Source organism: Mesoplodon bidens (assembly GCF_964165515.1).
Source record: "Mesoplodon bidens genome assembly, chromosome: 15".
Lineage (NCBI taxonomy): Eukaryota > Metazoa > Chordata > Mammalia > Artiodactyla > Ziphiidae > Mesoplodon > Mesoplodon bidens.
In genome coordinates this window covers 63,907,617-63,931,325 of record NC_138171.1, presented here as the reverse complement: position 1 = coordinate 63,931,325, position 23,709 = coordinate 63,907,617, and the positions used below count along the sequence as shown (strand labels likewise).

At 53.0% G+C, this 23,709-nt stretch overlaps 1 protein-coding gene across 5 annotated transcripts; it reads right to left on the bottom strand.

Annotated features, from left to right (window-relative positions):
* Positions 1 to 1,779: 1,779 nt before the first annotated feature.
* Positions 1,780 to 23,619, bottom strand: SLX4 (SLX4 structure-specific endonuclease subunit). Of its 5 annotated transcripts, none has more exons than XM_081255420.1 (16): positions 23,553 to 23,619; positions 21,469 to 21,602; positions 20,856 to 21,252; positions 19,160 to 19,381; positions 17,140 to 17,329; positions 15,510 to 15,722; positions 13,249 to 13,457; positions 12,819 to 13,141; positions 12,055 to 12,295; positions 11,571 to 11,659; positions 10,526 to 10,672; positions 9,667 to 9,836; positions 6,453 to 8,719; positions 4,345 to 4,447; positions 3,374 to 3,790; positions 1,780 to 2,916 (listed from the first exon to the last, which is right to left on the bottom strand). In XM_081255420.1, the coding sequence occupies exons 3-16, from the start codon at positions 21,199 to 21,201 to the stop codon at positions 2,520 to 2,522; spliced, it is 5,334 nt and encodes a 1,777-aa protein (XP_081111546.1). In that variant the 5' UTR covers positions 21,202 to 21,252; positions 21,469 to 21,602; positions 23,553 to 23,619; the 3' UTR covers positions 1,780 to 2,519. The 5 variants fall into 5 exon arrangements, with proteins under 5 accessions (XP_081111546.1, XP_081111547.1, XP_081111548.1 ...); XM_081255421.1 differs by lacking the exon at positions 23,553 to 23,619 and adding an exon at positions 23,173 to 23,483; XM_081255422.1 differs by lacking the exon at positions 23,553 to 23,619 and having other exon boundaries at positions 20,856 to 21,360; positions 21,469 to 23,483.
* Between the last annotated feature and the right edge of the window lie 90 nt (positions 23,620 to 23,709).

Sequence of the window (23,709 nt, the reverse complement as noted above, 5' to 3'; positions counted from 1 at the left end):
CCTGACTCTCCTGGGGGTTTTCGTACGTTTGGGGTGAGGTCTCCTGTGCTCGTTCTCACTCTGGGCCTTTCTGTCCACCCAGAGTTGTGGTCAGCTGGGCAGGCCCTTCCCAGCTCAGCGAAAACCTGAGGCTTCCTGCCTGCATGGGCCTCTCTGGGGTTGTGCAGGCTGCAAGGCCCCCTTGCTGGGGCCCTGCTCAAGCTGGGCTGTGGCTGTCCTTTGATTGCCTTGAGTGACCATGTCCAGGCCGAGGCCAGGCCACAGGAAGTGGGACCGGCCCAGGAGGTCACATCACAGTGAAGCGTGGGTGTCTCATCGTTTTCGCTGATGGGTGAATGTTCCGCTGCCCTGGAGTTCAGTGCATGTTCTTCCTATGCTGAGTCCCCGTGGCCACTGGCAGAGCTTCTGCACAGGAACGCCTGTGCCCGCTGCCCACCACGAGGCCATGGCCACTGGCTCCTCCAGGCTCCCTGTGGGTGCTGGGAGAGGGCAGCTCATCATCGGCTCCTTTTCAACCAGTTAGCTGGACCTAATTCTCTAGTTCCTGAGTCAGGTTTAAATCCTCTGTAAAGGTCATGCTTTCCAGGGTGCCGCCGATTCTCTGGCTGTGGTGGTTTCTTTTCTTAGTGGCTGGTTTAACCCTCTTTCCTTGCTTTTGCACTGGCCGAGCCATGGCCAGACCCACTGCTGACCCCTGCTGGCTCCTGGGGACACGCTGCACAGACCCAATGGGCCAAGGTCTTCAGTCCCCAGGCCCACCTTCCCTCCCTTTACCTGCTGGTGGCTTTTTATCCACTTTAACCCCTCCCCCAAAACCTCCTTTTCCACCTGGAGTTGGTAGCGTTCTTGGAGTCAGGACACTGTCCGAGGAGTGAGGCTCCCAGGCCTCCCCCCAGGGAGTGCACCCGAAGCTGTATGGTCTCCCCCGCGAGCCAGTGAGCAGGGTAAGGACCCTGGGTCGGCTCCCTCCTTCCTAACTCCACTTCATTTCCCTGACACAGCCCATACTCGGGAGGGGGCGTCAAGCCCTTCATAGAAGAAACGCATGGTAGCTTCTAGAACAGGCCAGGCTCCATCTTCAGTCTGATCAAAGCGGTGTGATCTGAGCCGAGGCTTCCCTCTAGCCGTCTGCTCTTGGGCAGCAGACACGGGGAAGGCTGGGTCCCCTCCACCTGGTCACAAATCAGGAAACACGGTATGTGTTCAAGAAGCCCCATTTCGCCTCCATGAATGCTGCACACCGCTGAGGCCCAGTTCACAAACCCCCTCTTCCAGGAAGCTGTCCCTTTGGGCCATCTGAGCACTGCTGGCACAGAGGAGAGGCCAGTCTGTCTCCTCCACTAGATGACCCGAAGTGCCGGCCTATTCCCTTTTCTCCACAGGGCCCAGCACACAGGCCAGAGCAGGCTTCATAAACTCATCCTGTTAAAATGCAGATTCTGACCCAGTGGGTATGGGCGGCCCAAGCCTGCATGTAACAAACCCCGGGCAATGCTGCTGGGCCTTGGCCTCTCCTGGATCATCGAGGGTGGGAGCTCAGCGCCTGCTGAGGGCTCTTAACTGTAGGTGTGCGGGGTTTGGGGTGGGGTCGCAAATGTGTAGATGAATGAGTACCTAAGAACCAGGGGAATGAGCAGCAGCAGGCCTGGGCTCCCCCTTGAGATGGAGAACAGGCACAGGCCTTCGGCAGACATGGGTGTGGGGGCAGCAGGGGCACTGTGGGTGCCCTCCCCACGGCCTGTTTCCCTCTTTATTTTCCAGAGTACAGCATCCAGAAGGTTTCTATAAAGACTTTTTGTTTTTATTGCACATCATATAAAATGAACTGCACTGTATTTAAAACAGACAAGACGTTCGCAAGGACGCAGAGACCCAAACAACTTTTCTTCTTTTCCAGCCCTCACCTGCACTCCACAGGCGGCTACAACACATACTGGTGGAACCAGTTAACAAAGAACATGCTTATTTTGGGGGCTTCAGAGCTGTACTGGGCCTTCTGTACTGTCCAATTCAAAGACTGCTGGTGACAATGACAGGTGTCTGGGCAGAACAGCTGGGCCAGCAGAGCACCTGGGGCCTGGCAGTGCAGGGCCTGTGGACAGCTGGTCTGCTGGTGGAGGCTGGGATTACAGCCCAAGTGCTGAGAAGGAAGACATGGGCAGGGGCAGCCTGGACCCAGACATCCACCTCAGGACACGGACACCTGTGACTGGTGGGCAAAGAGAGTGGAAGATGCGGCTGAATCAGGCCTTGCCCTGGCCAGCTGGCAGTGGCCCACCCCCTCCTGAAACACATGGGGTCCAAGGGGGTTAAAGGGAGACCAACTGTGGGCACCAATGGAGGGAGAGGCCAGGGCCCCTAAATCCAGCAGATGACACACTCCAAAGGCCACTCTAGGGTATGAGGTCAAGAGGAAGCTGATCTGGGTTGGTGCTGCCGTTATTCACAGGGGGAGCGGTGTGGTCAGAAAGCTCAGAAACACTGTGGGGGCCTGGCTGGCTGACGGAGGCCGCAGACCCTCACAGGCTGCTGATGGCCAGGGTTTGGGGGCGGGGGACAGGCCCACCGGTTCTGACCCCCGTCTTCTTGCCCACGGGCTGCCGTCTCTTCCTCTCAAGCTTCTCCTTGCGGGCGGCAGCTGTGGTGAAGGTGATGCACTGGGTGTCTAGAAAGTCCAACAGCTTCCCCGTGGCCACGTGGATGCCTTGATGCTTCAGCTCAGCCTGTAGCTCTGCCAGCTCCAAGGGCTGGTACAGCAGGACCTTGCGGTAGAGGGCTGGCTTGGAGCAGATGTAACGCCTCACGGCCTCCTCTGTGGCCGCTACCTGGATGGCTGCCTGTGAAGCACTGACACCCTCCTCGTCCTCCTCATCTTCTCCTGCAGACTCCAAGGCTGCTCCAAAGTCACAGGAAGAACTGAAAAGAACCAGACAATAACATCTAGCAACACCCCTTCTTTCCGGCCTCCACCCCGAGACCAGGAGCCTCTTTGAGGGAAGGAGTGTGTTTCTTTGTCCCCTGTGGAGCCCAGCCCGTGGACAACCCCCAGGGCAGTAGGAAGCCCCAGGCTGCTGTGTCCCTGGCACTCTAGCCGCCGGCCTGAGTGGGATCGCACCCTCAGCCAGAATCTAATGCCGAAGGCAGCTGTGCTAGGCTGGCCCTGCTTGTGAGCGAGGACGTGGGAGCCCCAGAGGTCTGCCCAGGAGGCCCACAGGGGGCTGACCTTTAACCCCACCTGGGTCCCCGGTCGTTCAGACCCAGAGACAGCTGGGATTTCTGAATGTTGGCCATCAGGCCTCGCTTATGCCAATTCTCAAAACTCACTTGTCAGAGGACCTACAAAGCCACTGGCCCTGTCCTTCCATCTGGTTACCTTTGTGAGCTGCAGGAGCTGTCACTGCTGTCTACAGAGGTGGCCACGGATTCCTGGGAGGCCGGTAGCTGGGTGTCACCATCAGGGCCTGGAGGGCCCTCCTTGGCTGGTGACGTGCTCAGGGCAGGGACGCTTCTACCAGGCTGCGTCTTTTGATGTTGGGGGCCCTTGGTCTTAGCAGGTCCCTTGGACCTTTGGGAAACGGGGCCAGAAGTGGCCTCCAGCTGGGTGCGGCCAGCTGCCCTTGAAGCCTTAGAGGTCTTGGTGGTGTAAGTCTGGCTGCGAGGAGCCTCCAAGGGCACCTGTGAGGACTGGATCTCTTCCTCGGAATCTGACTCCAGTGTCTGGTGAGTGTACTGGAATATCTCCTTCAGTTTCAGGACCATTTGGCGTTTGGGCAGAGGGCGGACCCCAAACCTGAATGGGAAAACAGGTGAATGTCAGCAAAGAGCAAACAGGTATCAACTAATTAAACGAGTGGCTTTATGTAACTGAATCTTAAATGCCTGACTTATGAGCATTCAGAGGTCGGTGTCTATCCTGCATACCCACTGAGCTGACTCAGGAATATTCCAGAAGGACCATTCCCCCTGAGTTCTGAGTGGTGGTGGTAGCAGTGACCTCCCCAGTGTCCAAGGCAAACAGGAGAATTCATTGGAATGTGAGTTTTGATATTCTTTTAAAAAATCAGGTCTCCCTCCTCAGACTGTTAAGGCAAGGGTCCCATTCCCATCCACATGGCACATGGAGGCCTGCCACCTGATGGGTGACCTGGAGGAGTGTCATTTCTTGGCCCTGAGTCACCTGGGGAACAGTATGTGGACAGCTGGGAGTCATGCACGCCCCCCCACCAGCCAGAGGCTCCTGCCACCAGAGCCTAGGGTGCCGTTCTGCTCCCCGCTTCACTAAGCCTGGACAGAGGCGCAGGAGGGAGGGTCTGCTCAGAGCAAGCTTTCCAGAACAACACCAACCTGTCCAGTTCTTTCTTCAGCACCGGGGTCTCCATGATGGAATACCTTGGCATTGGGGTTATGGGCACTTCGGGGGGCAAGTTCTTCTTCCGGTTAGCACCTTCTGGGTAGAACAAAAGAAACACGTTTCAGCACGAGGGCCCTGGATTTGCCTGTTCTGACCCTGATAGTGTCACTTAGAGAAATGCTGCCCTCGCTCCAGGACAGCAGTGATGTCCATCCTTCACTGTTTGACTCTGGAGTCACGTCTTCCCATTGGAAAGCATCACACAGCACACGGTGAGGGCCACGGGCTTACACGGTGCTGATGCTGTGAAGGGCTTGAAAGCAGGTAGGCGGTTGCCAGGGGCTGGGGTGAAGGGGCAGTGGGGCGACTGCTAATGGGATGGGATTTATTTTGGGGTGATGAAAACATCCTGGAATTCGACAATTGTAGAATACTGTACTAAAAAGCCATTGAATAGTACATTTGAAAGGGTGAATTTTATGATATGTGAATAACATCTCAATAATGCTGTTATTTAAAAAAAATCAGTATTTTAAAGGCAACTTAGGGACAACTTAAGTACATCTGGACTTTGGTTCTTATCCTTTTTATGAGCATGGAGTCCTTTGAGATGCCAATGAAAACAACAGGATCTGTCTTGTGAAAAATGCACAAGATTCTTTATTTCATTTCAGAGTCTGTCACCCTCATGAATCTCCCCTCAGATTCTGACTAAGGTCCCCTGGTCTCAGGTCTCCTGCAGTGGTTCTCACACACCACCTGGGAACCTGTTAGAAATGCAAATTCTTGGTCACACAGCAGACCTCCTGAAGCAGCAGCTCTGGGGTAGAGCCCGGCCACGTGTGTTTTAAGAAGCTCTGCAGGCAATTCTGACGCCCACTCAAGGCTGAAAGCACTGGTTAGTGATGCCCAGCTGGTCTAAGATTTTAGGGGGACATGAAATGGCAGGACACAGGCAGATGCTCCGCCCATAGGCTCTGCTTCCCTGTCACCAGTCACGGCTCAGTGTCGCCTGGTCCCTTCCCAGACTCTCCCTGGATCAGTCCAGCTGGGGGGTAGCAGTGGGGCAGCAGCACCTCAAGGGGCCGACACCAACACCGGGGGCCTTGATTTTCCCCTGTGACTGAAATGAGGTGGGAAGTGGGGTCCCTCCACCAGTGGGGCCAATAGGGCTCACAGCAGACCTCCCACACTCACCCCATCTGGTCTTTTAATTGAGATGAAATTCACATAACAAAATTTTAAAGTGAACAGTAGCACTTAGCACATTCAGTGTTGTGCAAACACCACTCTTTCTAGTTCTGAAACATTTCATCCCCCAAAGAAAATGCCATGCTCGTCACTCCCTGTTCTCCTCCCCCCCCAGCCCCTGGTGATCACTCATCTACTTTCTGTCTCTATGGCTTTGTCCATCTGACAATGTTTCATATAAAAGGAATCATATAATACGTGGTGGCCTTTTGTGTCTGGCTTCTTTCACTGAGCAGCATGTTTTCAAGGTTCATTCTGCTGTATCAGTGTCAGTGCTTTATTCCTTCATATGGCTGAATAATATTCCACTGTATGTGTGGATGGGCCACATTTATTTATCCACTTATCAGCTGATGGACATTTGGGTTGTTTCCACCTTTTGGCTGTTGTGAATATTGCTGCTGTGAACATTTGTGTACAGGAGTCCTGATCTCAAATCCTTTGAATGTATATGTAGGAGTGGAATTGCCTGGTGGTAATGGCAATTCTGTGTTTGACTACTTGAGGAACCACATGTTTGCTCTTAAGGTGCACCTGAGGTGCCTGTCACAGCCTCTCGGAGGTGCTGGTCCACTATTCTGGAGCAGAGCCACAGACAGGGATCTTTAACAAGTACCCAGGCGAGCCACAGGATGCAGGCAGGTTTAGGAAGCCCTGACTTACTGGCTAAGGAGTACATGTTTGACAGCAGGCCGATCCTCCCCAACTGCGGAGTGGGGTCAGGCAGGCAAGGGGAGGGCTGGCCACGGGTCAGCAGGCCCTTTAGCATCACTGCCCCGCGCTGTCGTTACAACCCTCCACACCCCTTAGTGTAAAACAGTGTAAAAGGCAACACCCTCCCACTACTCACTTGGCGTCTGTAACTCTTGCAACTTCTGGGCTCCATGCAAGCTCGGTGTCTGGGGCAGAGGAAGAGCCTCTGGCGACTTCTGTTCTTCTCCATCCCAATCATCCCACAGATCTGAGTTCAGAAAGCTCAGCCTGCTGCTCCCAGGGGAGCCAGCCCCAGGGGATTTCTCTTGAGCCTTCCTCTGGCCAGTGCAGCTTCCTCGGATGGGGGTGGTGCCCAGCAGTGCTGGGGGGCGGCAGTCACCGCTGTCTGGGGCCCCCTCCACCCTACTGCCAGGGCTACTGGTGCTCAGGGGACCGGTCCACTCGAGGTTCAGGTGGTCGATCGGAATTGGTGAGAGGGGCTCCACGTGCCAACACCAATCGTCGGCTGGAATCGGGGGGTCACTATCCGGCAGGGGGATGTTGCTCGCCTTCCGGGAGGCCACCTCCTGCTCCTCCTCACTGTCCTCAACCTCCACCACTTCACTCGCAGTGGCCTGAACCCCTGGGCTCGGCGCAGGCGGCGGGTGCCTCTGGAACTGCCCAATGAGATCAGCGAGGCCTCCTGAGCCGGGACGGGGAGCCAGAGGAGAAAAGTACTGGTGGCATCTGGGGTGGGGACTGGATGGGCTTCTGCAGACCTGCCTTCTGCTGTCAGGGCTTCCGGGAGCGACGGGGCTCAGGAGTGAGGATGATGTCTGAGGCACGATGACCGAAAACTTACTCATGGCTTCCGGTTCGTCCCTGGTCTCTAACAGGGCCCTGGGCTTGGGCTGAGCCAGTGGGTCTGCTGAAGGCCTGGACCTGAGGCCTGTGATTTGGGTCTGCGATGAACAGTCGCGGCTTCTGCTAGCCAGTGGGGTGGCAGGCACCAGCCACGAGGTATCTGTCGTGCTGTCCTCGTCGCCACTGATCTTGGGGTTGCAGAACAGCTGGGGGGTCCCTCTGCCCCCGACAGAGCCCCGGTTCCCCAGCGGTCCCTCCACCTCCTGCTGTAGCGTGGGTTCTCTTCCTGGTGGGCTTTGGGAAGGTTCCTGCTCCGCATCGAGGTCGATGATGGAAAACAGCTCAGAGGACTTGGTGCTAACTTCAAGAACTTTCCTTTCTTCCGAGGGACCGTTCAAAACTGACTTTATTTTGATTTGTTCCAGCTCCAGCTCTTCATCTGAATCCAATAAAAGGATAACCTCATCTTCTCTGTTCACGCTGGATGGGGAGTTCTGAGACCTGGCACTCAAGCAGCCAGGTTCTGACTGGGTTAGATCCATGGGTGGCGACTTTTCTGGGGAGATCAGTACCCCTTTACCTCTGTGTTCCAACACAGAACTACATTCCTTGTCTTTCTGGCCTGGATCCTTATGTGACATGGGAAGGCTTCTGGCCCTCTTTGGCTTCAGTGATGAGTTCTGAGAGGCCACCCTGGAAGCCATGCCCTGCAACTGGGGTGTTGGCAGGGACAGGTCACTGGTGTGACGAGAACGAAGATGTGGCCGGCAGGGACTCCTGCCTTGATGGGGCTGTGATGGGAAGAAGGGTGAGTGTGAGGGAGGTGCCTGCTGGTGAGCAGGGGGATGGGAACTCTCTATCTCCCTTTCCCATACGGTGCAGTTTCCTTCCTTGCGATCACTTGTCATCTGGGAGGGTTCAGGGTATCCGGCTTGAGGCAATGAAAAGGACTGTTCATCATCATCATCAACTGAGCACAAAATGGTACTTTCCTGCTTCTCTGCCCGACCCCGGGCAGGGCTGGAAGAGTAGGGAAGAGCCAGTGCTTCCTCTGGGGACTCTGCTTTCTCCTCCCTGTCCAAACCCTGGTCCCCGGGGGGCAGGAGCGTGGACTGTCTCATGTTTTTCCATTTGTCTGGGGCCTCATCTCTTCCTTGCCCAGATGATTCCATCTGCTCTGCATTTTCTGACTGTTCTTTATTGCGAACACTTGTGAGGATTCCCTCAGAAACTGGACCGTCCTCCCTGAGCTGGTCAGCTTCTTCCTCCATCGCTGGAGGTTTCTCCCACTGGAGCAGCTTTCGCTGAGTAGCTGCAAATTCATAAATTTCTTCCATCTCTGCCTCATTCACCTTTTCTCTGTCTTCTTCTCGGCCCTCGGATTTCAGCAGAGCCTCTGCTTCCTCCTCCTCACCCCGCCACACTGACCGCAGGAGTTCTTGGAAAGTCTCCACTCTGCTTTCACAATCCTCGTCTTCCTGCTCCTTCTGCTGTCCACCCTCTGCATCCATCAGGACGGGCACCTGTTCGCACAGGTGAACAAGCTCAGTCACGCCAAACCTGCAATGGGAAAGCCATGCATCACCCCACCCTGCGCAGAGGCGGCAGCTGGGTGTCCAGGTGCGGAAGGCTCAGGGCAGGAGCCCTCAACGGGGAGGACGGCGGTGACTCACCCTGGCCTTTCCCCTGCTGCCCTACGGAGACGGTTCCCGTGCTCATGCCCAGCTATGCCCCAGGCTGCTCAGTTCTAGAAACAGAGCCTTCAAGGAGGGCCAATAACCCTGCTGTGCAGGCCCAAGTGCAGGCTGAGGGGAGATGGCAGGGATGGGTGGTGCTGTGACCGGGAGAGCATCCAAAGTGCTGTGACTGATGCAAACCGGGACACCCAAACCTGTCACAGGTCAGCCAGGGCCACACCAGCCTGCCACCTGCTTGACGGCTCTGTGGTCTAATCGGTACCTTTGAAACTCCAGAGGCTGAGCCCATCCTTCCCAATAATGCACCTGAGAGGTGAACAAGGTTTCATCCCAGAGGCCCTCGAGCCTTATCAGGAAGTAAAACACCTATTTTTGCTGAGCTACCTGCCACCTCTCCTGAGATACTGGTGTGGACAAACCAGGTAGGTGCAAATTCATGGGAGTTAGATCAAGCATCCTACTCACTTCCATTTTCTGGGACTTGGGAAAGGACAGCTGTTGTTCAGCTTTGGTGGCAGAACCACCAAGGAGTGGCAGTGTTTGGGGGCTGAGGTTGGGACCACCCTCTCATCATGCCCAGGGATCGAAAGCCACACGGCCCTCCTCAGCCAGCACTTGGCTCTCCTGCAAGTGTTCATTCTGGCCAGACTTCCAGTCAATACACCCTGTTCAAGGTCACCACCGGGTATAAACTGGGGATTAAAAGGTACAGGAAGGACTCAGCCCTGACCTTCCCACGGGCCATCAACCAGATAATCCTTGTCAGTTAATGTCAAAAGCTGTGAAGTAAATGGGAAGAACAATCCGGACCTGTGGGCCAGAGAGCTCAGGTCAGGGGCCAGTTGGGGAGTAAGGGCAGTGTCCGCAGCATAGAGATAACGCAGGAACACCCGGGCGGCCTCAGCGCTGACGTCACTCAGCAGAACGCGCTGGGTCCTCATGTCACCATCTTCTATTGCAAAGAAGCCTTCACTGTTTACCTGAGGGAGAAACGCATGCAGAAGAGTTACCGATCGGACAGTCGCGACTTGGGGCGAAACAGACTTCAGGGAGGTTCTGGGAGCCTCTGAGCTTGTCCCAGGACAGGTATTAGCCAGTGTCGCTCCATTTAGTTGGCCAGGAATTCTGCAGGTTAGGCCACAAAACTTGTCTGCTTCCAAAATCAAGTCAGTGATAGATGCTCAAGAACCCAGTCAGTCCCCTCTTGACAGGCATATCAAAGGCGCTAGAACTTTCTGAGGAGACTGACAGCAGTTTCTGGGATTCCTGCAATGTGATGTTCAAGTCAAATGCACAAAGGCACAGAAATGTCGCAGTAGCTCGACCTTAACAAGGTTGATTATAAGACTTTACAATTATGCAAAAAGAGGAAAAGGAAACAATTCTGGGGAGAAAAGGATTTTTATTCAACAGAACAAGAAATCTGATGTTTCCCAAAGCTTATCTCCTCATAGAGCTTCCTGACCTCAAACCTGTCTTCTCCATAGAAGCATAACCTTGATGGCAACAGAGGAACAACATTCCAGGACAGTGGGAGGAGAGCCAGGGTTGGGGGAGGAAAGGGGGCAGGAAGACAGAGGGAGAGGCAGGGCACAGAGGGCAGAAGAGGGGAGGAGGGAGAGGAGGGGGGAGGGAAGGGGGTGGGGAGTCAGCTTGACTGCACACTTACGTGCTGCATGAGAAGTGGGCATCGGGCATAGAGCACAAACTTGTGGGCATAAAGCACCTCCCCGCTGTCCATCTGAAACTGGATGTCGCTGAGGTGTGGGTTGTTGACCATGGCCCCGAAGTCGGCCACCAGCAAGCCGAGGGCGAGCTGAAATGAGAGGGGGAGAGCGGCCACTGCCACCTGTCGCCCGCCTAACTGTGCAGGCCCAACTGATGGGGTGCGGGTGGCCAGTCAGGGCCTCGTGCTGCTCCCCACAAGGTCCAATGTTGGGCTCCACCTTTAAGTTACCTTTAGGCCCTTAGGGACACGGAACAGCAAAACCCAGTCCTTTCTAAACATCTCCATCACACCCAATTCCCTGGCCTAAATGGGAGCCCCAGCCCATGGAGAGGTGTGCTTGACAGCCTCACCAGGACGCGGCGGCAGCATCAGCACCGTGGGCCAGGCAGTGTGTGGCCCCACAGGAAGCTACCAGCCCAGCCTGCCGTGACAGATGGGACCTGAGCCCAAGCAGTTACGGGGCCGGCCGAGGAGCTCCGTGTCCCTCTCTGACACGTGCCATGTCTCCAGGGAGACCTTGGCGAGAAGTGCTTGGCTGATACCAATGCACTCACGGGATGACACCCACCCTAAGGAAAACCCAGCTTCTAACCCAATTCGTCAACAACACAGAACACAAACTATTAGCTGGAGGCCTCCAGGACTCACACATGAGGGCACAGCAAGTCCTGAATGAGTGAATGGAACTTTGACAGATGGATGCACAGAGCCGTCGGCTGAAGTGAGGCACCCTCACTGAGCAGGCCCTCACCCCAGGCCCCAGGACAGAGCAGGCTCCCAGGGCCAGGCTACTGAGGTGCCCCAGGGTTCAGCAACAAAAGGGACAACAGCCTCACGGCAAAGCCCCGCTCAGTTCAAAGGCTGTCAAGGGGATCAGTGGACTCAAGCAGGGGCCTGGAGGCTGGCAGTGAGCTGGCAGCACTGAACACACAAGCCCTTGGGCCAAGGCCATGGATGGAGCCAGGACAGGGCCAGACATTCTTACCGAAGCCTGGCCGCTCCTCTCCAGGCACTTCTCCTTGGCTGGCAGGACAAACCCAGTCAGTGGAAGGCTGCTGGGCGACAAGTCCATTCCTGAGAGGAGGATTCGCAGGTTAAAAGAACAGCACCTCCTGGCAACATCAACCACCAGGGAAAGAGCATCACCTGGGCTGACCCGAGGACATCTTCATGGAAAGCAAACTGCCCACAGACCACCCGCCCCACCACCCCCTCCCAACAGAGAGGGACTTGGGAGATAAAGAGCCCTCATGACCACTCGTTCTGGCAAAAGGCTCTGTCCTTAGTCAAAGTTGAAGGAAGACTGTGACAAACTCACCTAAATCACATTCACCTTTGAGGAAAAATGAAAGCACCTAGTGAGACTACATTCTCCCTGTCACATGGGGATGAGCCTGGCAACATCGGATCTGAGCAGCTGTCACGGCCCTGGTCCCAGGGAGGAGAGGCCCCGATGGCCAGTGTCTCACCTGTGGCCCCTCCTGAGCCGGCCGGGCCCCCGCTGCAGGGCCACGGGCTGGCACTCAGCCCCTCTCCTGCCAGGTCCAGGAGGTCCTGCAGGGCCTGATGCTCCCTCTGGCTGGCGGAGGGCGCTGGGCTCAGGGGTCTGTGGCCCACAGGGCGGGTGCCATGGATGGCCAGGGGTGTTTGCATGCCAGGCTCTGGCTTCTCAGGCAGCTCCAGTGGCAGCGTGGGCTCCTGTGTGAGGCCCTGAAAGAAGTGGGAGAGCCAGAGTGAGCGTGTGGACTCCACAGCAGGCTCCCCAAGGGTGTGAGCCCCAGCCCAGAGCGACCCTGGGAAGCTTGTCACCATTACCACCTGTCAACAGGCTCGTCTGTCACGGCAGAGGCCATGCCTGTGGCCTCCACATCGGCAGAAGGGTTCCCAGGGCCCCCGCCCTCCTAGTATCGTCTGAATTGCTTCTAGCGGGTGAGTACCAATTCCAGACATCTGCACAGACCAGTCTGGTTCCTGCCCCCCAATCACAAGCAGGTCATACCCGGCCCGGGAGAAGGCCCTGGGACCCTGCATTTTAAACTCTCCAGGAACATAACACACTTGGGAACCAGTGGTCTCCCTGTTCCTACCAGGGGAACCATCTGGTTGCTGCAAAGAAAACACACTAGACCACACACAACGCTCCTTGGCTTCCCCCCCACTCCCATCTTCCTCCAACTTTCTGCCACCACCCTCTCTCCTGAGCCCACCCGTGCCAGCTCGGAAGGGAGCACACCTCGGCGGGCCGCTGGGGCACCAGGGGAGGGACCAGGCTGGCCGTGTAGAAGGATTCCAGAGCCCAGGCCCCGGTCAGGGCACTGCCCTCCCACAGAAATTTCTGCTTTCCTCCAGGTGGTCGAAGACCCCGCCTGCCCTTTTCCAGCTCTTCCTTAAAAATTCTGCTCGCAGGAAGCGGTGGCGTGCCAGACAGCTCCAGCTCCTCTGCCAAGAGCTGGGCCACGCGATCCTCCATCTGTCTCCCTGTGGTCTCCGCGTCCTGGACTAACAACTGCGGGGGCGTAACGGGGGCTTTCTTCTTGCGACTTTTCTTCTCTAGAGCTAAACAGAAGCAACACGGAGTCATCCTCCCCCCGAGGCCCCCAGCTGCTCCTTTAGCGGCTGCCGTGCAGCGAGGCTCCCCCGGCACCACCCTTGACCACACGTACCTGCTCCCGGTCTCGTCCTCTCAGAAAAAGCGTTTCCCAGCCTGAGTGCCGCCGGCACAGCCTCCTGCTCCATCTCGGACCGGGACAGAGCCATGGCCACCAGCAGGTCCTCGGACGGCGCCTCGGGCTTGGCGACCTTCCGCCTCTTCTGCGGCTCCTTCTTGGCAGTGGCTCTCTTCCGCTTCAGACCTCCAGTGTGATCCCTGAGGCTTAAAAGGCAGCCACACCGAAAGGTTAGTGAGGCTAGAGGTGCGAGCACTTCCTGTTCTGAGGTGGTCCCCACTGGACCCGAGAGGGGTCACCCTTTCTCCTTGGCAGGGGGGGCAAGAGAAAAGGGATTAATGTGCAGACAGAAGCATCAACGGCTTCTGTACTCAGTCACTGCGCTCACTCTGTGCCTCACGTGAGCTCGTCTGATCCTGGGCCATGAGTTCAGCACAGTCCAGACACGGGAGGGTCTAGGTCCTTCCAGGTGATGCTGCCCAGCAGGGTTCTTGGCAGACACACAAAGCCGACAGCAGCAGCCGCATACCCCAGATGTGGCCAAACCCTGCCGGTGGAGTCAGCTCTCCGGATTCCACCCACTTCTGCTCATCCATACCTCAGATGCCCTGAGGCGGACCCAGCCACATTGGCCGTGAAAAGATCCCTTCCCTCCTGCGGGGGCCCTAGGGCGGCACCTCTGCCCAAGGCCTGAAAGGCCTCCCAGGTTAGGCCACCAATATGGTCAGCTGACTCAGAGGTCAACGTGCAGCATGTCATTTGGGTTGGAGGATATTTATTTAAAGGACTTTCTGGCTGGAGAGAACCTACACTGCCTGGTGAATTCCAACAGTCTGGGCGAGAGGTGGGAGGTAAAGGTGAGACAGATGGAGATTGCAGACCCAGGACCACCTTCCCTGCACCTCAGGGCAGTGTGCGGGAAGCACCTCTGGTTTGGGTAAAAGCTCGTGCTCTCCACCGGGCCAGGGATGGCTCCGGAATCTCAGGTATCACCTCAGAGATCTCAGCGAGCCCTAATTCAGTTCCAACCTCCTGGGAACCCTGCACGATAACCACAGCCTCCAAGATGGGAAGGAGCCACCCTAACCTCCAGGCCCTGCTGGCAGCTGCTGCAGACTGTACCTCGGCCCAGTGGGCAGGGCCTGGGCTGAGCTGAAAGCACGCAAGGGGTGCAGGAGCAAGTGGGGTGCTCTCACCAGCATGTGTGCCCTGGCTGGGGAGCTCTGACTACCCCGGAGTCAAAATGCCCTGGGCTTGGCCGTATGGCAGGCAAGGCTCTTCGTTTGCTGTGGTTTTCTACTCTAACAACCTTCCAGAAGGACCCACACACATCTTGTCTCACTTCTTGGACGTATTTAAAAAGCAGATATATTTTATCTGAGTAGGTAGCTTCAGTCTAGTCCTGCCAAAAGGCAAGCAATGGCTTAGATGACATCTATTCTAAGGACATAAGGCTTCTGAATCTGTGATGCTAGTGTTGATGTGCTAAAATACGGACAGGCTTGCAGCTAAGAATCGACCACCCAGTCTCAGCACTGGCCCCCTTCAGAGGCCCATCACCTGTGTGCAGGCAATGGCTGGAACAAACAGAGAGCCACTGCCCTTGGCCTTCCCTTTGCCCTCAAGAGCTGCCGAGGGAAAGAAGTCCTGAACCTACAGAAGTCCAGGGCCCGCGCTACTCTGTTCCCTGTAACACTGGGACCTACCCAGGCATCCACAGCGGCAGAGGCGATGTGGAGGGAAGCAACCCTCTGCCACTTGTTTGCCTGTCAAGCACTTGTTTCTGGGTATCAGCAAGGCCTCCTATTCAAACACTTAAGCATTTAATTCATGCAAAAAAATAGGCCTATGGTCCTGTCTCATCAACTTGTTGAGCTATGCTGAGTAATCTTACATTAATAGTATGAAAATCGGACTACACTGAGCTGGAAGCCATGCTGTACCCCACACGAAATGGATGAGGTGAAGAGAATGATTGAATTCTTAGCTGCTCAGGATGGTGGGGATGGGAAAATCTCAGGAAGGCCCTCGTGGAAACCAGTCCAATCCAACTGGTCCATTTCAAAGCCTCCGACGATAGAGATCTGTCCCCTCCTCAGTCCCTGTGGAGACTATGCCCAATCTCCTCCCAAAATATTTCATCTCCAGAATCAGAGAGGGCTCTGTTGTCCTCCAACACTACGAAAGGCCTTTTTTCTTTTTTTTTTTTTTAAACAAATCAGAGTACTTTGATTTTTCTTCCTTTTCATCTGACTCACCTCGATGCCAGTGTGCCAGAGGCCCCCTCGGGCTCAGCTGTCTGCAGCCGCACGGCCTGGAGCAGGAGCTGCGGGCCGACCTCCATCTTCACCGCACACTGTTTCAAGTGACTGATTCTGCTCTTTGGGGTGAGAAATGGCTTGCCGCAAATTGGGCATTCAGGGATCTGAGGCACAGAAGGTTTCAGTGCCTTTTCAGCCTCGTCCAGGCACCTGGAGGAAGACAGCAAAGGTAGAAGAACCATCCTCCCTGGTAATATGATCGTAGATAGGGATTCATGTCAGCGTGGACGTGCTGTGGGACAAAGCCTGTTCCCCCTGAGCTGATCTCTCCACACAGCCTACAGTCAGCCTCCAGACATTGAATTCAGGTTTCTGTTAGCAAAGGTGTCTGAAGAAAGCAAGGATACACTAAACATAGAGTCATGGGAGTAACCATATGGCACAGTGATCCTACTCCTAAGTATATGCCCCAAAGAGCTGAAAGCAGATACTCAAAGGACTTCCCTGGTGGTCCCAATGCAGGGGGCCTGGGTTCCATCCCGGGCTGGGGAACTAAGATCCCGCATGCCGCAACTAAGCCCGCGTGCCACAACGAAGAGCCCACACGGCCAAAATAAATAAATACATTTAAAAAAACAAAAAAACAACAGATACTTAAGCAAATACATGGAAAGCATGTTCACAGCAGCTCTATTCATAAGACCCAAAAGGTGGAGACAAATGTCCACTAATGGATGAATGAATAAACGAGATGTGGTCCATCCATACAGTGGAATATTATCTAACCTTAAAAAGGAGAAAAGCACTGACACAGCTACAATATGGATGACCCTTGCCAACACTCTGCTGAGTGAAGGAAGCCAGACACAAAAAGCCATATATTGTGTGAGTCCACTTATGTCCTGAATGGGCAAATCCACAGAGACATAAGGCAGATCAGTGGTTGCCAGGGGCTGAAGAAAAGAGGGAAATGGGGGTGCCTGCTTAATGGGTCCGGGGTTTATTTTGGGGGTGACGAGATGTTATAAAATTGACCGTGGGGACTTCCTTGGTGGCACAGTGGTTAAGAATCCGCCTGCCAATGCAGGGGACACGGGTTCGAGCCCTGCCGCGGAGCAACTAAGCCCGTGTGCCGCAACTACTGAGCCTGCGCTCTAGAGCCCGCGAGCCACAACTACTGAGCCCATATGCCACAACTACTGAAGCCCGCGTGTCCAGAGCTCGTGCTCTGCAACAAGAGAAGCCACCGCAATGAGAAGCCCGTGCACCACAACGAAGAGTAGCCCCTGCTCACTGCAACTGGAGAAAGCCCGTGCAGAGCAATAACGACCCAACGCAGCCAAAATAAATAAATAAATAAATTTACAGGGAAAAAAATTGTGGTGATGGCTGCACAACTCTGTCAATGTATTAAGTAAACACGATTTTATTGTTCACTTTAAATGGGTGAATTGTATGGTATACGAATTATATCTCAATAAAGCTGTTTAAAAAGAAAAGCAAGGATAGATTGACACCGATACTGAGGTACTATCTCAAGATTCCCACCATGGCCACAGGAGCCCTGGAGCTGGTCACACCCACGGGAGAGGTGACTGCAGACAGGTGACGGCCAAGCTGCTCCTACCGGTTCACATGCTGCTCCCTCCGTGTCACAGTCATAGCCGAGAGGTTCTTTTGACAGATCTGGCAAAAGAACAACCCCTTCTCCTCCAGGCTGTCGTTGTGTGTGGATGCCTGTTCTGGCCCAAACTCATGCTGGAGGGCCAAGGCCACTGCAGCGTCGCTCTCTGTGGCAGGGAGCCTGGGCCCAGACCCTGTGGAGGCACAAGGACCCATGAGGACCAGCTTATCCTCAGAGGTCAAGGAGCACAGACACTGGGCGTATCGTGAGGAATCCAGACCTGGCACCACTTGGCTCATGCGTGGCCCCATCCAGGGAGACTGGACACCTAGTGGGTCCCTGAGAAGGGCACTCCTTAAACTTTAACAGGTACAGGGACCCCCAGAAAGCTGGTTAAAATGCAGGTCTGGAGGCTGGCACTCTGGGGGCCCAAGTGGAGCCTGAGATTCTGCATTTCTGACAACTCCAAGGCGAGGCTGATGCTGCTGGTCCAGGACCATTCTCTGAGCATCAAGGTACTAAAGAACTTGCCTTTCTTTTCCCATCTCTGCTAAAGTCGGCAACTCTGGGCATTCCAGGTTCATAAGGCTTCTATTCCAAAAAATCTAAGTTTTCTCTTCAAAGCTCAACCTTTCCTACTACTCTGACTTTTTCTTGCCCATCCTAGAAGAACCAGGTCAGAGTGAAATGCCATTCTCGGTTTTTCTCAGCATCAGACCAGAGGATGGACTGACTCTAATCTTGAGATGGCTCTCAAGGTGGTCATGCCCACTGCTGCAGCCCTCTGTCACATCTGACGTTGCTGGAGCAGACCCTCGGCACTCATGAGGGATATGCCCTGAGAACAAAGCCAGAAAGCATCATACTTCATTTTGGTCAATGTTTTTCTTAAACAAAGAAATGGTTTATCTCTCCTGAGTATTCCTGGGTATGATGGGATGATTTATGGAAACAACTGAGTCGCATGTACGGTAGGTGCTGGGCTTACGCAGTGGCTGAGTGACTCCTCTGCACCCCTTGGTGCCACGTGGACCAAGGACCAACGCCACAGCAGATGTCACATCACTATGTCACCTGCATGGACCTTCGGGGTAGCCTGAGAATCCTCAGTAATCCTGAGGTGAAATCTGCAGGTAGAGTACCAGGAGACTATGTATTTACTAGCCGTCTGTCAATATAGTTTTTTCCTATTTCTTTTCCTTTTGTATATTTTCACCAGGGATGAAAATTCCTATTGTTTAGGGGATAAAGTGCAGTACCACCTGACATTACAAGCCTCAAGAGGTGGTGTAACATGCAGTGCACGGCGCTTCCCTGCAGGAAAAGGTTAAATGACAGCAGGAGGAAACAAGCAAATCCAGAAAGGGGGGAATTTTAAAAGACAATTGTCCTGGACTTTTCAAGAAGTTAGTATCGTGAAAAAACAAGGACAAGACAAGGGGACTGGTCTAGAGTCTAGACCAGAGAGACTACTGAGCCACAGCCACACGTGTGTGACAAATCCTCATTCAGAAAGAGAAGGAGTCCAGCTACAGAAGCTATCCTTGGGACAACCAGGGAAATCTGAATGTGAACTGATACCAGGCAGTGTTATGGAATCATTTGTGTTTATGGTATTGTGATTATATAGGAGAATCTAGGAGTGAAGCGTCATGATGTCTATAACTTGCTTTCATATGGTACAGAAGAAACGTATATTTATAGAGACAAAAAAATGTATGGCAAAATGCTGACAATTGTTAAATATAGGTTGAGGGCATAGGGACTTCATTGTAATATATTTTTCTGACTTTTATGAATGGGAAAATTTTGTAACAAAAAGTCAAAATAAAAAAAAGAGGAAGCTGTACCTTGTCAAAGAAGCTAAATGAGAAATGACCCAAGGGACCCTCTGTTCTCTGGCCAGACAGAGTGGCAAAGGTAGAGCGCCACCCCCAGCAGAGACACAATGAACATGGGCTCCTTCCTGACTCCCTTCCCCGAAAGTCAACCCTGTTGGGAAGACAGAGGACTCCCATCATACCGTTCCCCGCCATCATCTCTTGAGGGCCCTCTGGGACGTTTTCTTCAAGTGCAGCCTCTAGGGAGGACCCTTCTGAACCATGTTTCAGACGCTCGGGGTCTGCTCTCTTGAACTGCTGCATTCGCTGTAGCACCAGCTCTGCCGCCCGGGGTTTGGAGGGACTGGGCACCATCGCAGTCAGACAGGAAGGAGGGGGCTGGGAGCGGCTGTCAGGAGTGCCCTCTGGCAAGGAGGAAAACATTCACATGCATCAGTTCTAGCCGGAGGAACCAAAGACTCTTCCAAAGTTTCAAACACCTCAAGTTTCAAAGGGGTCCTCTACTGACTAGTTTAGGTTTAAGTCTTAAGTGTGAATAGTACTGATTGTTTTTTGGTAACCTCACTGTTTGTGGTAATATAAATACCCCTGTCATAAATATCTATGACAGGAGGGGGCATGGGGAGTGACTGCTATTGAACATGGGGTTTATTTCTGAGGTGGTGAACATGTTCTAAAATTAAGTAGGGGGGATGGTTGCACGACTCTGTGAATATACTAAAATCACTGAGCCATACACTTTAAAAGGGTAAATTTTATAGAACGTGAATTGTATCCCTATAAAGCTGTTATTAAAGAAATATTAATGACAAACACTTATATCTTTCTAGGTCAGAAGTTCTCCTTTAACTTGGTGTCTGTAGATGACCTCCGGGTGGGGGGGATCCACGAAGCCCCTGAATTTATATGTCAATTTTGCAGGTGTGTTCGGGGGTGCAGTGTTCTGGGGGAAATCAAGCATAGCTTTCACTAGACTCTCAAAGGGAGCATGAAGACCAGTAATGTTTCAGCAACATTAACGAAGCCTTACAACGGTTTCTTTACCACCACTGCACTGGGAGGTCATGCTGACCACATATTATTTAAGATCAGGAAGTGAAGGTGAGAAAAATTTAGAAACAGAACTCAGGAGCCCAAAGATCTTGTGCTGTATTATATATGCAAGGCTGGTTTTCAGTTCTGCATGAAGAATGTATGCTAACCATATGGTTTAGTACACCAAGGGCAGCAGGATAAGAAAGCTGCTTTAAACGAACAAACCAAAAAAAAAAAAAAAAAAAAGAAGAAGAAGAAAAAGAAAAGAATAAAAGGTGTTTGGAGGAGAAAGGAAGGACCAGAATATTCTCCTGGGACTCAAACCCACACGGCACCCTTGTTCTACCTTTCAGCAGCCTAACCAAATTGGCTGGCCCACTGCAACTTAACCACTTTGGAATGAACTCAAGAAAGTGAGAGAAAAAAAAAAAAAAAGAAAGTGAGAGAAGCAGCATTATTTTCATGTTCATGTAACTCATGTCAACTGAGTGATGTAAACATTAATAGGAAACTGAAAGAGAAAAGGGTCCCAAATATATCATGTAGAAAATTCACACAGGTTATATTTTTTATGACTATAGTTTAAGACAGGAGTTGGCAAACTACGGTCCTCGGGCTGGCTGCTTGTTTTTGTAAGTGAAGTTTTGCTGGAACACAGCCCATTCTATTACATACCGTCATAGGGAGTTGAGTAGTTTGCGACAGAGACTGTACAGCCTGCAAAGCCAAAAAAATTTACTAGCTGGCCCTTTTCAGAAAGTTTTCCGACCCTGGTTTAAAATAGTACAAATCACTTCTGGTTTCCTCTCTGGAAAAGTTTTGGCAGCTATTTCAGCTGGTTACCTGTCTGGGTGCTCCATGCACTGTCTTGGAGCACAGCAGAAGCATGCACGCCTCCCTCTCCATTTTCAGGGGGAGCAGGTTCACTCTCTGGCCACTTGGGTGCCCCTTGCTTTTGAGTCCGCAGGACCTGGCTGCCAGAGCGAGTTTTCCTCTCAGCGGGGCCTTGAAGGGTTTTGCTCTTGGAAGCAGTTGGTTTGGTCCTTTTCAGTTTGCTTCTTATCTGGGTGCTGTTTGAGGCCTTTTGTGTCTTCCTTTCCCCCGACACTTCCTTGGGGCCATTCTTTTTCACCCTTTGGAAAAAGCTGGCACAGAGTTCCTTAAAGTCATCGTCTGACTCATCCATCATCTGACAGGTTTGAAGGCTTTCAGGCTGGTCTTCGGAGGAGTGAGGGTCAATCTGGGGGCATGTGGACAGATGAGAAAGTGAACCCGAGTGTGAGCCTAGCCAGGCCTCGTTCGCACTCGCAGCTTCATTATGGTTCCTCCCTACTTCTCACTGAGGTACCTGGAGAGTTTGCACAATTGAGCAGGAAGTACTGCTCCCCCCTCCATAATGATTTAAAATGTCTTTCTTCAAATTGAACCTGTGTTAAACAGCACGTTTAAAGCTTACCTTTATTAAAGTTCACAGATGAGAGCTTCTGAGAGTACATGTGACCTTGGTGCTCAGGTGATTCTCCAAGATCTCCACGGTGATAAAGCACATTTGATTCATTTAATTTTTCACTCGTGGAAAACCAAAAGCATCTAAGTGTAATTAGACAGATATTGTCATTTTATGCCATTTCTTCCAGGAAGGTACAAGAGCATGTGGGGTATGAGAAAAGTCTCCAGAGGAACAATACTCCTGTCAAATAATCAGCTATAGCCTGGTTAGCACAAACTAACTGTCCTACAGGCTACCACAACACAACAGGGGAGAGGGATCTAAAAACCTGTCAAAGCATGTTCTTCCACAGGCAGAAAAATGTGTGCATCTTGGAAGAGTATAATTTTATTGAAGCCTAGGGAATAAATCCCATGAAGAGCAGTCACCACAGAAGCAAGATGGCCCCGGAATCCAGCAAAACTCTCTCTTAGGCCTGTGCTGGTCCAAGGCCTCCAGCTCTCAGAGGCTCTATCAGCAAGCAATGTAATGAGAGAGAGAAAGAGAGAATATGTACTTGAACGCTCACGAAGAAACAAAAGATAGGAACATAGCAGGCTCTCTTTCACTGATACAACCAATTTTTCCAAATCAGAAATAGGTCACTTTTCTCCATTCTCTCACCCCAGCAACTCTCCTAACTCAGGTGACTAGAATGCTGCTCATATGCAAAGGTTGGGCCTTATGGGCATGATTATTTATATTGGCACAGTTTAGTGGAATTCAGAAATCAAAACTGAATAACCCAGTGGTAGAAAGTTCATTTCAAATACCATAATTAAATCTCCACTGTCTAAGTAATCCAATTAATCACCTAGTTTTCCAAAGCTGGGCAGACACACATACCTAAAATCTGCTTTGCATGGCTGGCTCATTCTCATCTTACATCTCCTTAGAGAAGCTTGCTCTCCGTTTTTATCTAAGCGAACCCTCTCCACTCCCATTATTTTCTATCATTACACACTGTTTTCACAATGGCACTTATCACAAGTTATAATCACATGTAATAGGTTTATTGAATGCTTACTGTATGCAGGCAGTGGTCCCAAGTGCTTTACAAGTCTAACTCGTTTAATACTTACAACAACTCTACTGGGTACAATCTATTGACGCCCTTTCTTTACAGCAAGGAACCAGGCACAAGAATGAGGAACTGACTCACATTGACACAGCTTTTCAAGTGGCAGGGCTGGGATCAAATCCAGGCAGTGTGGTTCCAGGGCATCAGCTCTTATATTTTTATTCATTTACTTGTTATCTGTCGCCTACTAAGCTCAAAACTTCAGGAGGGCACACACTCATCTCTATTTTGTATTCTCGTTGGCTGACAAGGTGCATGACTTGTAATAAGTGCTCGATAGTTATCTGTTGAATTAATTAACTGCAAAGAGTTTGGTACAATAGGGAGCGAAGAGGAAAGTGGTGGGAGAGAAGGCTGCAGGGAGAATCCGTGGCCTGGGACGTTAGGCCAAGCAAACTGTTGGATGTGGGAGCTAGAGCAAACTCCACCCTCCACATTGCCTTGAGTCGCCACATCTCTGCCCATACTACTTTAAAACGGTGCATCTCCTATACGTGCTCAATCAGTATCTGCTGAAGGAAGTAATGGATCCTACGAGACGGCAAGTTTCCAGAGGGCTGGGGACTGTGCCTACTCAGCTTTGTACCTACCGCGGCCGGGCTCACCGCAGACGCTGAAAAAAAGAATGGGCAGATGCGGGGCTGACCCCCCGCCTCGCCCAACCCGGTGACACACGGGTTGTCACCTGGGGAAGGGCTGCCAAGGACTCTGGCGGCTATAAAGACAGACGGCGAATTCCGATCGCTAGTCAGACCCCCGGGCTATGACCCGTGGGTATCCGGATCCCCCCAACCCCCCTTCCGTTCAGACAGCCCTGGGCTCCTCCACCCAAGCCCGGGTCCTGGCTCTAACCGCGGCTGGCGGCGGGCGAGAAAGCCTCTTCGCCCTCAGAAGAGCGAGAAAGGCCCGAGGTGGCTGTACCTCCTCTCCCGGGTGCAGACTCCCGGCCCCGAAGCCCGGCCCCTCCTACCTCCGGCACCGCCGCAGCACCTTCTCAATGGAGACCAACGCGCCTGCGCATGCGCCGCTTGGCGCCCCGGCGGCGAATTGCGTCTGCGCAGGCGCAGAGCGTTCCACAAGGCTCGCTTCCCATACTCCTCCGCGGCCCGGGCGAAAAGCAGAGAGCC